This window comes from Mastigoproctus giganteus, chromosome 1 (genome assembly GCF_048544385.1).
Source record: "Mastigoproctus giganteus isolate SK-2022 chromosome 1, ASM4854438v1, whole genome shotgun sequence".
Lineage (NCBI taxonomy): Eukaryota > Metazoa > Arthropoda > Arachnida > Uropygi > Thelyphonidae > Mastigoproctus > Mastigoproctus giganteus.
The window spans coordinates 85,113,390-85,129,971 of record NC_143575.1 but is presented as its reverse complement, the minus strand read 5'-3'; the positions used below and the strand labels follow the sequence as shown (position 1 = coordinate 85,129,971).

General features: G+C 38.1%; 1 protein-coding gene across 1 annotated transcript in view; it reads left to right on the top strand.

The window, feature by feature from the left end:
* The first annotated feature begins 6,323 nt into the window (after positions 1 to 6,323).
* LOC150090957 (sodium/potassium/calcium exchanger 5-like) overlaps positions 6,324 to 16,582 on the top strand; it is a 34,587-nt gene continuing 24,328 nt past the window's right edge. The window contains exons 1-4 of the mRNA XM_090378638.1: positions 6,324 to 6,453; positions 9,051 to 9,263; positions 14,556 to 14,639; positions 15,691 to 15,797. Of these exons, the coding sequence (XP_090234764.1) occupies positions 6,324 to 6,453; positions 9,051 to 9,263; positions 14,556 to 14,639; positions 15,691 to 15,797 (534 nt within the window). The remainder of the gene's footprint in view (positions 6,454 to 9,050; positions 9,264 to 14,555; positions 14,640 to 15,690; positions 15,798 to 16,582) is intronic.

Genomic DNA, 16,582 nt, shown 5'->3' with positions numbered 1-16,582 from the left:
GTTTTTTTTTTTTTTTTTTTTTTTTTTGCTGATGCTCCCTAAGCTCATACGCTTGCTTTTGCTTTTTTGCAATACATGCCTCTATTTCTATTACTAATACTACTACAGTTACTATTACTGCTATGTGTGCAACGGGCTATTCGGCATTTGGATATAATACCATCGAAAACCAAGAAACTGTGGGATGCAGTTTTATCGGCATGAGTTACCGTTGACATCCTGAAACATCTCTAGGATTCCACGCCGTTTCCTACCCAGGTGTCTGTGGTGGACGCGAAAGGTGGAGCCGTCGGTGTACTACGTAGGTATTCCTAACATAGATCTGTGTCCGTGTAACTTGCTAACAAATCAGCACTTGATCAAAATTAACTTAAGCTCAGAGTTAAAACTGAAACGAAACTTTCCCTAAAATGAGTAAATAAATGAGAAGATTCTTATTCGATGAGTGTAACTCCAGCTGGGGGTAGAATTTTTAAGTGTATCTTCATAGTCCACACTCTAGCGCAGTTGCTATGATTAGTATAATTACACACGCTATGGAAAAGATCTGAGTTTAGTCCCCATCTGGAAAGACGAAACTTTTGTGGGCTTTTGTTTTATTTCGCAGTGGCTGAATTCGTATTATTATTATTATTATTATTGTTTTTTTTGTTCTTTATCAATAAAGAGACATATGGATATCTCATTGCTTTAGTTGCCTTGGTGCAAAAAATTCATAGGAGATCGATCCATAAAACGTTTTCTAAACATGATCAACTTTCAGAACAATCCGCCCAGGTAGCACACTGGTTTCCCGCCAAGATTGGATGCATTTTTATCGGCTTTGTCTTTTTTCACGATGTGGCCAACTAAGGCGGTTGTTAGCAAGGTCAGTACAAAAAAAAAAAAAAAAAAAAAAAATCAAATTACTATATTAGGGTTACCCGTAAATGATTACATTAACCCGTATTCGTGTCTGTAAATTGCGTGTGTTCTCTGGTCGATTTGCCTGTTTTGCAAAAAACTTCAGTTTCTGAGGGAAAAAGCAAGGTCAGGACAGTGTCTTCTTCCGAAAACATTGTTTATCATTCGTCAAACCAAGTAATCCAATCATAGAATACACGCAGTTTACAGATACAATACGCTAAAGCCTCGCGTCTTCAGCTACCACTGCGCAAATACAGTCGTTGCAGGTTGATCTTTGACTTACTTAGCAATGAAAGGTTAACGAACTAATTTTTGAACCGTTTCTTAATTTCCAAATTACATCTATGCTTTTAATATACTGTATGTATACGGTGTCTCGTTTCTACACATTTTAAGGTATTGGTCTCTTGCAGGCGATGTTTATCTCATCTGACCAGTCACAGTTAGCAAAGAGCAGACTAACCAAACAACTTCTGTTATCAATAAAGAGACATTGGTTCTACTGAAGTCAGATATTTTTGCCCTACGTGTCATGTACCGACTACTGACCTCTGGTAGACAAGATATATATATATATTGCATACATATTTATCTGAAGGAAAATCGCTCGTGTTTGACAACAACTGTACACAAACTTTGCCTCAGTATTCAAAAATAATTTTTAAAAAATTGTTTTAAAATAGGGCATTTTTATTCTAATTATAATTTAAAGGTCCCCATGACTCTTGAATGGGGTCGAGGCGAAAGTCAGTGGATAGACTGCGTGATTTGATACAGTTGTTAAAGAGCAGCAGGGCCATAAGAAAATTTAGCAGAGAGATAAAATTTATTGTATTTTTCTCACCTAGACGGCGGTAATCCTTAACAAGGTATTTTCATATGGTGACTAAGTAATTTCGGTGGAGATGTAAAAATGTTTCTTTCACAAATTCATCTTATTTCTCGTAAACTGGCAAATCGATCATAAGAGTTCATGGATTTTATATGCAATATAATGATTCATTTATGGTTGTTGTTGCTATAGGGTTTTAGGCACACCAGCAAATTAGATCATACTGGAGCGTATGCAGTATGTATTATACTGTATATGGGGAACGAAAGGGTGATCTTACCAAGAAGGACTTAAGTTCTGCAAATTGCAGCGTCTGGAGACTAGTCACCTACGAGATGATCTGATTAAGGTGTATATAGATGTATTGAGGTCTATATGTCCTTGAATGGATTGAGCAGGCTCAATTCTGATGGGATTCTTCCTCTTGATCAGATTACGAATCGTGAAGGGGCATAAATTCAAATTGGGGAAAGACAGTTTTAGAATAGATGTGCGGAAATTTTTCTTAAGCCATTGGGTAGTTGATTGCTGGAACAAACTTCCATCTGCCGTTGTGTAAGTTGATAGCTTAAATAAATTCAAGAAGGAACTGGACAAACGTTTAGAGGGAATGGATGTGTGAAATTTTTTTTGGCGGATGCTAGATAAGCTTGCTTTCTTGCATCACATGCATCGATTACTACTACTATATGTCTCTAAAATTGTCTGTGTTCTGTGGTCGATTTGCTGTTTGTCGGGCAAAAAACTTGAGTTTCCTGAAGAAAAACCGTGCTACCTTCGCCCGAGGCCGACTAATTCAGCAGTTGTGATAAATGCCCATAAAAATTCCTCGCGTTATTGACGAGATTGGACCTCAGGTCTGTGCTACCAACTAGGGCACTCATCTATGGTTTTGGTTAGACCTGCACTTACTGGAAAATAGTAATATCGATAGTATGAATTCTAACACTTTCGAAAAAATGATAGTAATAGTAATATTAATAGTATTCGCCATATAATGCAATAAAGCCACAGGCTTTTCTTGCACTATATGGAAAAAAAAAACCCAAAGGAAAAAAAAAAATTCCGAAGTAGATAACAAAATACATTATGGCCCCCTAGTTCTGGAATTCTTTATAACAGTGAAAATTCCACCTTCATTCATTTTACTAATCCCCCTCAGAGCCTCAATTAGGTCAACTCTGAAGTGCCTGATCGCAAGCTCCGTAGCCCAGATAATCGGAGTCTTTCCTCGTATGGTCTTCCTTTTGACGATCTCACCATTTAGGTTACTCATCTTTGGACCCTTTCAAGAAGCTCACTATCTTTTTTGCAGATGAGGTCTCCATACCTGAACACATTATTCCAAATGTGTTCTTATAATTGCCTTATACAGTGAGATTATGACCTCCCCATATCTACAGGATAACGTTCAATAAATCATCAATAGGACACCATGGACTTTCCTGGCTGCCTGTTTACACTGTTCATAAAACTTCATATTTTCGTATCGTAACTCCCAGATCCCTTTCTTCCTGTACTGTTTTTAGTTCAACTTCACCAAGTGTATAATTTATTTGTGGTTTGCTATTCCCCAAGTGTAAGACTTGGGGAATAGTATTTAGTACCATTAAAACATAGCTGCCACTTCTCTGACCATCTTTGAAGTCTGTTCAAATCATCCTGAATGAGCGCTGCTTGGAACTGATGATTAACAACTCTGCTAATCTTTACATCATCTGTAAATTTTTACATGCTTTCTATCCCTTCGTCGATGTCATTTATGAAAATTAGGAACAACAGTGGTCCTAGAACCGATCCTTGAGAGACCACACTCCTGACGTAACACCAACCTGAAGATCCATTAATCACAACCCTCTACCTTCTGCACTGCAGCAACCCAGCAATCCATCTTAGAATCTTACCAGTAATCCCAGCCTGTTCAAGCTTATACAGTAATCTCTCATGTTTGCTAAAATCCAGTTGATCATTAATATGAAATACAATTTTGTACACTTTAAATGATATTAAGAACAATTGGGAAATTGAGAATATTGAGAAAAAATTGGATACTATTTTCTGTGAAGCCTACTTTCTTCATATTATATTCCTCTAATTGAGTGAATTCACTTCACTCAATTAGAGGAATATAATAGGAAGAAAATAGAAATAGGAAGAAAACTGAATTCTCTTCACCACTTCTTGGTGAACAGAACCTTCAGAAAGTTCATTAACTGTTTCGGCAGCGTGTGTACACAGAATTTTAGGATCTTCTGCAACGGTTGGAGAAGGAACGTTTTCCCATATTTTCATGAAGCCCATTGTTTCTAGGGCTGGTTTCCATCTCCCTTAAAGGAAGATGGAATTTTAAAAAAAGAAACTACGTGTGTTTTCATTTAATTTCAATTTAATTATTGAAATGAAATAATCAATAACGATAAATATGAACTATAAATAAATTACGGTTAATTTTTGAATCGCTTTTGTAATGTAACGTTATATTATCCAATGTAAACTTGAACTCTATGCGTGAAGCCATCTGATTCTAGCTTTGCCACTGCGGATGTATGGTGAAAGCCTTCGTGAATTTGGTCAATAGCGATAAGTCCACTATAAACTGCAGAAACAATGCACTTTTTTCTTATATATTTTTGAAAATACTCATCTCTTATTTAAGTTAAACCGTGTTGATTCAACTTAGCGCTTTCTGTGAGGTTTTCGTTTTTCGGAGTTTGGAAATATGTTTATGTTTGCCGGAGAAGACATTTGAAGCTTGTAAGAGCATCAACAGCATCAGGAGAAGCCTAGTATCTAATTGGCGTTTCTGTTTACAGTCTTGCAGGTCAGTAACCCACATTAGTTATAATTATAGTCATGCTTGTTTGCACAGTGAATTGTACACTGGGAAAAGCGGGATACTTGGTACAATTCCATCGAAGTTACTTTTAATGGGAAAACGTGTTAGGTACACTTTAAGATAAAACTTATTGGGATGGAATATAAACAGAATGGTGTGGACTTGTACTGCGTAACGTTCGTACTCAAGAGCCACGTGAACTGTGTTTATTTCTATATCCTCTTGCGTGATTGCAACCAAGGTACATGTAGATTATTATAATGGTCGAGATTAAAAGTAAGTATACAATAGATTTTTCTCAGTGATTGGTTTTCTTTGGCAAATATATCCTCTTTAAGCTATTTTGATAAAACTAGAATCTATTATAGTGATGATTTTTCTCGTTATATCGGACATTCACAGTACAGTCCACTTTAGTAATATTTGGGGTACTCTTTAAAGGATTTTTATGGCTTTTAATAAATACATAACCTATTTATCCACAGCTAGTCTTTCTACATCTCAAGTTAAAAGTAGTGATGGACATGATCGAAAGGTTATAATTAAATCATTCAATTATAGCAATCATTTGATTCATTCGATTGCGACAAGTTATTTGAATGCTTAGTAATTACTAAGTAAAAGGTTAATGGAGTTCGAAATAAGAGAACAGAGGAGTATATTAACTTTAATTTTACATTTTCAACTCTAGGTCTACATTGCAAAGTTCAAGTACTGCTGTCATAAAAACATGCGATGAAGTTACTGTGGGACATATGATGCTGACGGAATGATAAATTGACTGGCATTTTTCCTTTCTGTCAGCTCACGTTTTATGGAAAGCTGTACATTATAGGAACCTCAAATATAGTAGACCTTCAAACTGAGAAAAACTTTATAACGCGCTTTGCTTATAAGGTCTTATGACTCGTTTAAAAATACAGGGACCTATTTAGTAGATATAATTTTCCAGAATTTTATTCTTAGCAAAAGAAATCTCTGTCTGTCTGTATCTAGCAGTATGTTATGAGGATTCATATAAAAAATTCGACATGTATGTCCGTTTACTAGTTCAATAGTCAATGAACTCAATGTCGTTTTACTTAGAACAATTTTATGATAAATGTAATAGGAATTGCGAAGCGAGCAGTGGCACTGAGTAAGTGAGAACCTTTTTTTCTTGAAGTCGTTTATGGACTCTCGACGATTTTGCTGGTAATGTTTATCGAATGATAGATTTAAAGATTCCTGTTAATATGGTGCTATTGAAGTCCAAGTATGTCACTGTCCTAGGAAAAGTTCATAGTTGTTTTCAGGAGAACTTACAAGAAATGAATATTGAGTATACAGAAGTAAGGAAAATCATGAAAATAACTCATAAATACAAATAACTTTACACGTGCCACGTGATATCATTTCTGGTAGGAGGGAGAAAAGGGAAGTCAAGCGATGTCAACAAAGATAATGACCTTCCCAGATACAGATAAATCGCACTGCTTATCTGTTTGCAGTATGGATGAAGTAATGCTGTCATTGTGATAGTATGATTATCACTTGTTTCCTCTCCTATTTGTGTATGATAATAACCGTAGAGCGCTTTCGTAACCATGCTCTTCAACTGGGAGGGGTAAAGGTGAGACATTTCACATTAGCGCCCTCTAGTGCAGAGTAAAAGTATGAGTTTATATTCGTTCGGGCACAGTGTTATTCTCATTTGCTCGAAATTATCCGGGTGCGTAAACTTTCTACAGAGGGCGCTGTCATTAACGGATGAGGAGATCTCGGTTGGCTTGGCTACTGCCTGTCTTTGTACTTTCCTCTGCTTTGTACAAGCACAGGAACCAAGTTTGGCAAACGGAACAGCCTGTTAACACTACAGTAGACGATGAAATACAAAAAGGTACAGTTCTTCTCTGTTTTTAATTTTATTTAGTGTTTTTCGTTATTGAGTAATATTGGAAAGAGAAGGTGGATTAGCCTTACGCTTTATTATCTAAAGCAGGCAGATAAAACTTTGAAGTTCTCGTGTGTTGTGTGTACAGAATACTAATGGTATTACTAAAAGAAATATATTAAATGTTTTCAAGTATTCCCTTTTCCCAAAAACACGCGATCTCATTGACCACCAAAATTTATGACGGTTCATATAAGTTATGAATTTTATTTAAATCCTGTGTTAGTGTATATCCTTTGAGAATCTCCAATTACTATTATTTTCATATATTTTTAACATTATAAACATGAAATTTGATAGCGTTTGGAGGGTTGTATGCGTCACTACTTTAACATGCCTAAATTCTAAAGGAAATAAAGGATTAAATGAAAATGCAAGAATCTGGATTTGAAATGACTCCTGGAAATTGCGAAGCCATGACAAACCGAGTTAGGTCACTTTTTGGTTTTTAACTCTCTGTGAAATGAAGCTTGTATATCTTTAATGCTAAATATAGCTTCACAAGCACATAAATTCTTGTTATTCAGAGTAAGTTACACATTTTAGTCATGAATAGCATCATGCACATCTGAATGATGTGCATTGTTGTCATGTCTCCAATATTTGCATTTATCAATTCTTATTCACTATTATTATATTAATAAATGCAAGGTTTTAGGAATTTTCGGTGTTTTGCACTTTTTGGAATTTTTGTTTAGATATTCGTTCTTGTAATAATTCATTATTCATGTGATTTGTATACTGTACTTATTTTTTCCATTCGCCTGTTTTGTTTCCGATTGGATTTATTTTGGTTTTACTTCCCATTTGACAAAATAATTGAAAGAATTACTTGGAGATCAGTTATGCCTCTGAATCTATCAAATTTATTTACCCCAAGCCACATTTTGATTGTTTTATTTTAAAACTTTCATAAAAAAAAAACTAATAAGAGGTCCAGCTGTCGAAGGATGAAGTAATATTCCCTGCAATTTTTTGACTCTTGGATCTGATAAATGCTGCTAAATATTTGCTGTACTACCTTAGATCGCTGGTTAGAGAAAATTTAGTAACACAAGGACATTTTAGCTACAAAAATTTCTTACTGGGAATTATAACATGATAGTTGATGGTTCGTCTACAGTAATATAAAAATGTAGAGTATGAGTAACATGCAGTAGGAATTATACATTTTAAGCAGTAATTTTCAAAACCTTTGTTTTAATGTATGTAGTACTATTTGATGTTATACAGACGTTGTCCATTTTTTTTTTTTCATTTTTTCTATTACACTATTGTGGCACTGTGGCAAATGAAATATCTTTTTTCATTTTATTTCACGGTTGCCATCGAAGTATTCACGGTGGACCACTGAACTCTATCACTGCTTTCATTAATAATGAAACTCATATGGAAATCTTTCAATGCTTCTTTAATTCTATCAAAGTCCTTATTGAATATTTCAGGCAATTTTCAAAAAAGTACTTTATTTATTTGGTTTTCGTTGCAGGGAAATACTTCTTTACAAAGTGTCGTCCTCCGAGCCACTACAATGGCCTTATTACTCAGACTATAACAAACTTCTATAGTGCGAGTTGTCTATTTATTGCACTGTTTTTGGGCACATCAGAGACTTAGACTACATTGCGTCATTGTGCAGGTGTTCACGGGTCGATTTGTAAGTTGAACAGACTGAAAAACTCAGAATAACTCAAGAGTAAACTTGAGTTATTTCGAGTTAATCCATCGTCCAAGAAGGGGTACCTTAACCTTGATTGAAGAGAACTTTAGAAAAAATTCCTTCAATTTTCGACGGAAATCAAACCCAGATCTTTACCAAGTGGTGAAAGCCATTGTCACAGAGGACCTCAGGTATTGCAAATACACCATTTTCTAACAAATGGCATCATGAAAAAAAAAAAAAAAAAAACAGAGCCACTCCTATGGCAGCCTGTTTGAGGCCTTATTACTCCCTCATCAGATAGTAGGCGCTCAATTAGTAAATTACAGATAATTATCAATAAAAGAAGCGGCCATATGTGAGCTGCCATAGCCTACGAGAAAGTATACTTACTGATATTTAATTAGCAACAACAATATGGCCTAATTTATGGAATAGTTTTTCTACCTAAACGTTTAACAGCTTATTTTATTACTAAGTTTTGAATTCAGTAACTGAGGCAGACTACTGATGAGGGAACAGTAACCCCTGAAACAGGCTACCATAGCAGTGATCTCTCATCAAAAGGTCTCTCATCTTTTAAATAAATAATTATTCTTTCGATGATGCTTTTTGTTTAAAAGTAGCTGAATACTGGAGAAGCTTGTGATATGGAAGTTTGCTGTGTTACGGGTACTAAGACCATTATAATATTCACTATAGTTTATAATCTGCTGATCAAAAAAATTTAGAAAATTTCAAATTTAAAATTTGATCAGCAGATCAAATTTTCAAAATTAGATTTATCAATCAATGGGTAAATGTAACCTAACTTCTTAACTAAACTTCTTATTAATTTCCATTATATCTTTTAAAACGTAATTTATTAAATTCACACTTTTAGCTTCAAGCCGTCATTTATTGGAACAGCCAGGAAGAGTTGTTCCCAGCTGTGTTCCGCCATCTATTAGTGAGTTCCCGGATGACTTCTTTACTCAAGAACAGAGGCAGCAAGGTGGGGTAGTTATCCACTTGCTGATTGCATTTTACATGTGCGCCATGCTGGCGGTGGTGTGTGACAGATATTTCGTCCCTTCTCTGGAGATTATATCCGAATGTGAGTTTACTATTTTATATTATGACTTTTTAATTTTTAAATTTAAAGCTACGGCAATGAAAACATCAAATCAAACAATCAAAGCTTCTAAATCAAAACATTCTTATATTTCATAAACAATGTCTATAACCAGACACAGACTCCTAAAAAACATCAACTACAGGACAAGGAATTATGGACAAGAACAAGTTTAGCTTTGGAAAAGTAGTTTGCACATGGGTGTTAAGATTTGTACTCTGTGATGCTGTGATTTTATTTTTAGCTTTCGTCACTAAGGTCCTTCAGATCACGTTAGTAAATGTAGACGCTGATTTCCAATGTGTAATAGATCATTAAAGTTTCTGCAATATCTTGGAAGGAAATCTGAAACTGATGAACACTATTAAAACCAAAATGGCCATGTTTCCTAAATTGGAGCGGCAAAAATACTTTATGGATTCACGATTGAGCTGGAGTCGAACAACTCTTTACCATACTTAGACACACTTGTCCGACGTGAAGGCACATACCTGAGGACTACAGTTTATCGTAAGCCCATGTGTGCTGGCCAGTTTACCAACTTCCGGTCAGCACACGCGCGAGGCCACCTCCTCTCCACGGCCCGAACCTTGCTTACTCGCGCCTGGACACACTCCAGCTCCGCTGATGAAAGACGCAAAGAGGTCACTAGGGTCAAAGTAGACCTTACGAGGTGTGACTACCCCATTGACGTCCTCGACAGGTGTGATCTACAGACACGTGACATCGTGACGACCAGCTACAACACCAACAGTGACGAGCCATCCACAAGGGCATTCATCCCATACTACCCCAACCTGTCACAACAGATCGGTAGAATCCTGAGAACGCACGGAATAAAGTGCATCCAGCTCCCAGGCAGGAAACTGCGTTCTTTCATTTCCAACGTGAAAACACCTGTCCCCACCCTTCTGCAGAGCGGTTTAGTCTACCGCATCTCTTGCCGTGACTGCACTAGCTGCTACTTCGGAGAGACTGGACGTCGACTCGAGAAACGTCTCTCGGAGCACAAAAGAGCGATCCGTTTAGCGGATATAGAACACTCAGCTATCGCCGAACATGTCTGGACAACCCACCACGACATCGACCCACACCGCGATGTCGTGGTGGTAGACAGATCCCACCATTACCTAAAGCGTACCTGGTTGGAATCATTAAATATAAAATCTTCGGATAAATCCTTAAACAGGAACAGTGGTTGCCAAGTCAACCCGATCACAGAGTCAGTAGTTCTGTCATTGGACAAGCGCTGGCCACGTCATCATGCGTCACAGCCACAGACGTCAACAAACAATTAAACCTCGCGTCTCACGCACCTGGCAGTGCACATCTTCATTCCAACTGCCATTCATGTATTTTAATTCTGACGAAGGCTACCATATAGCCGAAAGCTCATATATATTTCTACTTTATCTGTACGCTCTGTGTTTAAGCCACAATAAAATTCCTCAATGAATCCAGAGCGCGTAGGCCTGTTTCGTTATGTTCGTACTATTCTTGGCCAACCAGCATACGACATGGTCGTGAGACTACAGAAAGATTTTATCTTCATAGCCCGTAGTAGACAACACCTGAGGTTTGCACATAGGTGCAAAGCTAACGAGATTATACCGAAAGGGTTTCGCTACAAACAACCGTTTTCTAATGAGCGCATGAGACGTGCCTGTCGGAACTTCGGCCTCAAAACCCTACGTATATGGATCGGCTGCCTCCATCATGACATACAACGTGCTTCAGCGAGCAAGGCAACCCTACTAGCCGACCTTAAGACTCTGATTCCCGATCCCGTTTACACCGATGTGGTCAACACTTTATGTCACCAGGCCATCAGAGAATCAGATCTTTATTGTACCCGACAGAAACGTAAGTTTTGTAATTTGATTAATGAATCCCGTCAATTGCGCAGCCAATGTAATACCCCTCTCACTAATTCCACGGACTTCGTATTGAACCTAAGCAGCAAACAGTTATCTGCGGACCAAGTAAACTTATTGACTCTTGGCATGACGTTTGCCGTTCTTCCTAAGCACCCGCCGATCACCGACATCGCCTTAGGTGTGGAAGCCAGCTTATCACGCCTCCCAGAAGATGTAGCCAACACAATCCGCTTGAAGACTGCAGCAGTTCTACACCGTGCTCGCCCCGTCTCTTCTAACCTCAACCGTACACAGTTCTCTGCCCTCAAGGCATTGAAACAGGATTCGTCCATCGTCATTCTACCGGCAGACAAAGGCCGCCGTACGGTTGTAATGGATCACACTGATTACATGGCGAAAGCGCTACTACTTTTACGGGATACTACTGTATACAAACCCCTGACCATCAACCCCAACAGAGTTTTAGAACGATGGGAATCAGAGGTGAATATCCTCGTCAACAGTTGGCTGAAACAAGGGAAGATCACACAGTCAACCCGTAATCACCTCCGTGCTTCCGGATGTCAGGTCCCACGGTTTTACGGCCTACCGAAAGTGCACAAAGAAGACACACCACTGAGACCAATTGTATCCTGCTGTGGATCACCGACTTACGAGCTGTCTAAATTTGTCTCGAGACTTCTTTCTCCTCTGGTTGGCAAGACCACCCACACCGTTTCCAACAGTGTTGAATTCATAAAGAGGATTCGCACTGTATCCATCTCGCAGAATCAAGTTATGGCATCGTTCGACGTCATATCGCTCTTTACCTCCATCCCTGTGGAACTTGCCATTTCTTGTGCAAAACAACTCTTGGACAATGATAGAACCCTCAACGAAAGAACTGGTCTCACACCCGATGACATTTCCACCGCCCTCAGACTGTGCTTAACAGGGGGTGCGATCATATTTAATGACTCAGTCTACCAGCAGATACATGGCACGGCCATGGGTTCCCCGGTCAGCTCAGTCACAGCAAACATCGTGATGGAGGAGTTAGAGGGACGTGCGTTTGCACACGCACCTGATCACATCGCCTTTTGGTGTCGCTATGTTGACGATGTGTTCGTGGTCATCCCTAGAGACTCAGGTCAGCGACTTCTATCATACCTCAACTCACTATCGCCCTTCATAAAATTCACGATTGAGCTGGAGTCGAACAACTCTTTACCATACTTAGACACACTTGTCCGACGTGAAGGCACATACCTGAGGACTACAGTTTATCGTAAGCCCATGTGTGCTGGCCAGTTTACCAACTTCCGGTCAGCACACGCGCGAGGCCACCTCCTCTCCACGGCCCGAACCTTGCTTACTCGCGCCTGGACACACTCCAGCTCCGCTGATGAAAGACGCAAAGAGGTCACTAGGGTCAAAGTAGACCTTACGAGGTGTGACTACCCCATTGACGTCCTCGACAGGTGTGATCTACAGACACGTGACATCGTGACGACCAGCTACAACACCAACAGTGACGAGCCATCCACAAGGGCATTCATCCCATACTACCCCAACCTGTCACAACAGATCGGTAGAATCCTGAGAACGCACGGAATAAAGTGCATCCAGCTCCCAGGCAGGAAACTGCGTTCTTTCATTTCCAACGTGAAAACACCTGTCCCCACCCTTCTGCAGAGCGGTTTAGTCTACCGCATCTCTTGCCGTGACTGCACTAGCTGCTACTTCGGAGAGACTGGACGTCGACTCGAGAAACGTCTCTCGGAGCACAAAAGAGCGATCCGTTTAGCGGATATAGAACACTCAGCTATCGCCGAACATGTCTGGACAACCCACCACGACATCGACCCACACCGCGATGTCGTGGTGGTAGACAGATCCCACCATTACCTAAAGCGTACCTGGTTGGAATCATTAAATATAAAATCTTCGGATAAATCCTTAAACAGGAACAGTGGTTGCCAAGTCAACCCGATCACAGAGTCAGTAGTTCTGTCATTGGACAAGCGCTGGCCACGTCATCATGCGTCACAGCCACAGACGTCAACAAACAATTAAACCTCGCGTCTCACGCACCTGGCAGTGCACATCTTCATTCCAACTGCCATTCATGTATTTTAATTCTGACGAAGGCTACCATATAGCCGAAAGCTCATATATATTTCTACTTTATCTGTACGCTCTGTGTTTAAGCCACAATAAAATTCCTCAATGAATCCAGAGCGCGTAGGCCTGTTTCGTTAAAAATACTTTATATTTCTGGTTGTATAGGTTCATTAAGCGGATCAAATCACAGTTAATTTAATGGTTGAACCTAAGTACCCACGTTGGTTTGTTGTTGTGGTTTTAGGCGCATCAGCAACTTAGGCCACATTGCACCGTATATGTCTGTAAACTGCGTGTGTTCTGTGGTTGATCTGCTGGACAGAAAAACCGAAGTTTCCATGAGAAAAAACAATGCTACCCTCGCCTGCGACCGACTAACTTGACCATGTAGAAAAAGACCCATAAAATTCCTTGCATCATTGACAGGATTCGAACTGTGCTACCCACGAGGGCCTAAGTACCCAACTGAAGTTATTCGTTCTTAATTAGTTACTAGGCGAATCGTTATAAGAGCTGTTCTTTTTAGGCCACGCCAATCCAACAAAGGCAAATTATATCAGGCTTGAATACGGTGGCCAGGTCATAAAACGACTTTGAAGGCTTCATGGTTTGAAAAACAGGATAAAGAATCTGCCCAACGTTTGGAGTTATATCAAGTTACAAAAGCACGGTTTTAGCAAATCCACTGTTAGCATTTTCGGCAGTGTCAACTTTTGAATACGAATAAAACCGAGAAGTGGACTTGAATTATATTTTAAATAGATTTGCCAGAATCCAGTTACCTGATTATAATAACCAAATGACGGCTCGTACAATGGCGCATAAAGTGGCTGTAGCCGTTTTGTTATATGAGCTCTCAAAGAAGACTAAAGATGCAATTATTGTAATCAATATTGTTCCGACTACTGTTATTTTCTTATTCTGTTACTTATTCTTCTATAACGGGGAAGCATTATTTATTTGAAGTACACGGAAGGCAACTCGTCTTGAAGGATTTCGCAATATGAGATAATTATAGTAATGATGCCAATGTACAAACTTTGGTTTGTCTAAAAAAAGTCAAACTATATAGTAATGATGAAAATCTGGAGGCTTTCTGTTCTATAATATATTATCAGCTAAAATGTTATTAATTTATTTGTGATATTTAAGAGATCCCAACACAACCCCTTGTGACTCTGGAGTTTCACGCTAATGATTCAATATACTGTTACAATGATTTATGTTTTGTTTATCATGCAGTATGTTCTATTTGAGATAATAATATTCTAATCTTCATTTATGTGATGTTCAGATACGAACGTATCGACCGATGTTGCCGGAGCAACTTTCATGGCAATTGGAACTTCCGCCCCTGAGCTCTTTTCTTCTATCATTGGTGAGTACAATATTTTCCATAACACTTTTTAATTCTTTTTGATTTAAGATTTTGGTTATAGGATTCGCTTTATGCAGTAACAAAGAACTTATAATATAGTTGGGAAAGGAAGTTACGTGGTTTCTATCCATATGGTAAATTACATACTATAATTTTATATAATATATATACATATATATAATGAATGACACTGTTATGCAAGCTGAATTATACACTCAGTTGTTAGCAGGAGACGTTTCAGGATTATTACCGAAACCCCATCATCATACCATAAATGGTACGGTTCTATATATACGACCCTCTTATTACCTACATCGCAATTCAAGTATAACCATGTATAATGTATATGGTTATAATTGAATTGCCTGAGGCTATTTATTTTTCTACCTTTTTCTTTACTTTTCTACAATCTTCTTTTTATTTCTCGCGAGCCATTAGTTTTACGAACGCGTAACGAAAACTATATTCTTCCTAAATTAACTTTCTCTGCTTCACAAAGTTTGGCAACCTTTGTTTTGCTACTTTATTCATTCTTTGTTTCTTTTCTATGCTGGACGGTATTTATCATAAATTTAATTAAACATTAACAACACACACGCATTTATATTTCCTTTTAGAATTTACCCAATCCTATTTTCTCCTTCAGTCGTTATAATCTTCTTAGTTCAAGCGCCAATAATTTCCTACGTTTTCAGATGAATGTTTGACTTTGCTCAGAATCTAATCACTATTTAATTGCACAACGTTTACGTTAGAAACAGAGGCCTGCGTGTTGTCATTTTTACTTTCAAGGTTGTGAATTATACGACTACTTTTTTCTGCGTTGAGGATTCGCTTGTTTCTTACCACTTTTATACAGCCTTCATTTAGAGCTGTTCATTTAGAGCTTCATGGTTCACTTTCTTGATGGATTACGTTAAGTTTAATGCTTCGTGAAGCTCATCAAGTATTCTTCCTCTCTTTCTAAATCATTTAAATTAACATTTCTAAATCATTTGTGTTTATATGCATAGCATTTATTTATTTATTTTATTTTATTTATCCTCTCTAGGAAGCTTCTTTACAGAAGGAGACATCGGAGTAGGTACTATCGTCGGATCAGCTGTTTTTAACCTTCTAGCTGTTACAGGAATCTGCGGCATAGCATTAGGATCAGTGGTAAGCTTAATAAACTCTCTGTCATAAATCATCATTAATGAAAGAAATGAACAGTTGGTCAAAATGAACTCTACACTTTATTCTTCTGTCCAGAAGAACGATTGGGGAATAAAGTTATACGAACAACTATCCTGTTCAGCAGAGCACGATATTTACGTAATACAAACATAAATGGAACAAAAAGTAAGGAAGGAATAGACAACAAAAGGAACAGAATGACAACAAAAAAAGTACAAAAGGAACAGAATGACAACAAAAAAGTACCATGATTATAGGGGAGTTGAAAAGTCTGAGACTACCATTTATACCTGATGGAGGATCATTATTTAAGCTTAAGAACGCAAATATTTGGTAGCAAAAATGAATAGGAAAATAATCAGGGAAAAAGAAGAGAAATTCTTGATATAAAAATTCAGTGGTCGAACAGAGATACGAAACTGAGTTTACCTTTCACGGAACGTATTTCAATTCAACATTTCTCAATTTTTTCATCACGAAGTTAGCCATTGACAATTGTAAAAAATTCGTCTTCTACTGACAACGCCTGTAAAAATTCGTGTTATACTCCACTAAAACCTCAAGACACCAGAAAAGTTCCAACTTCTTCCCAATTGCTTTATTGCAGCAGCAGCCAGCAATTCCACAAAAATGAATTCCACAGTTAACAATGTGGAATTCATTTTTTGAGGGAACAGCGTAAGGGCTTGATCTCGCAATAGTTGCACTCTTGTCCGTATACGTTACCTCTGGATTTATCTCAGAAATAAAGAACTTATGTCTCCAAT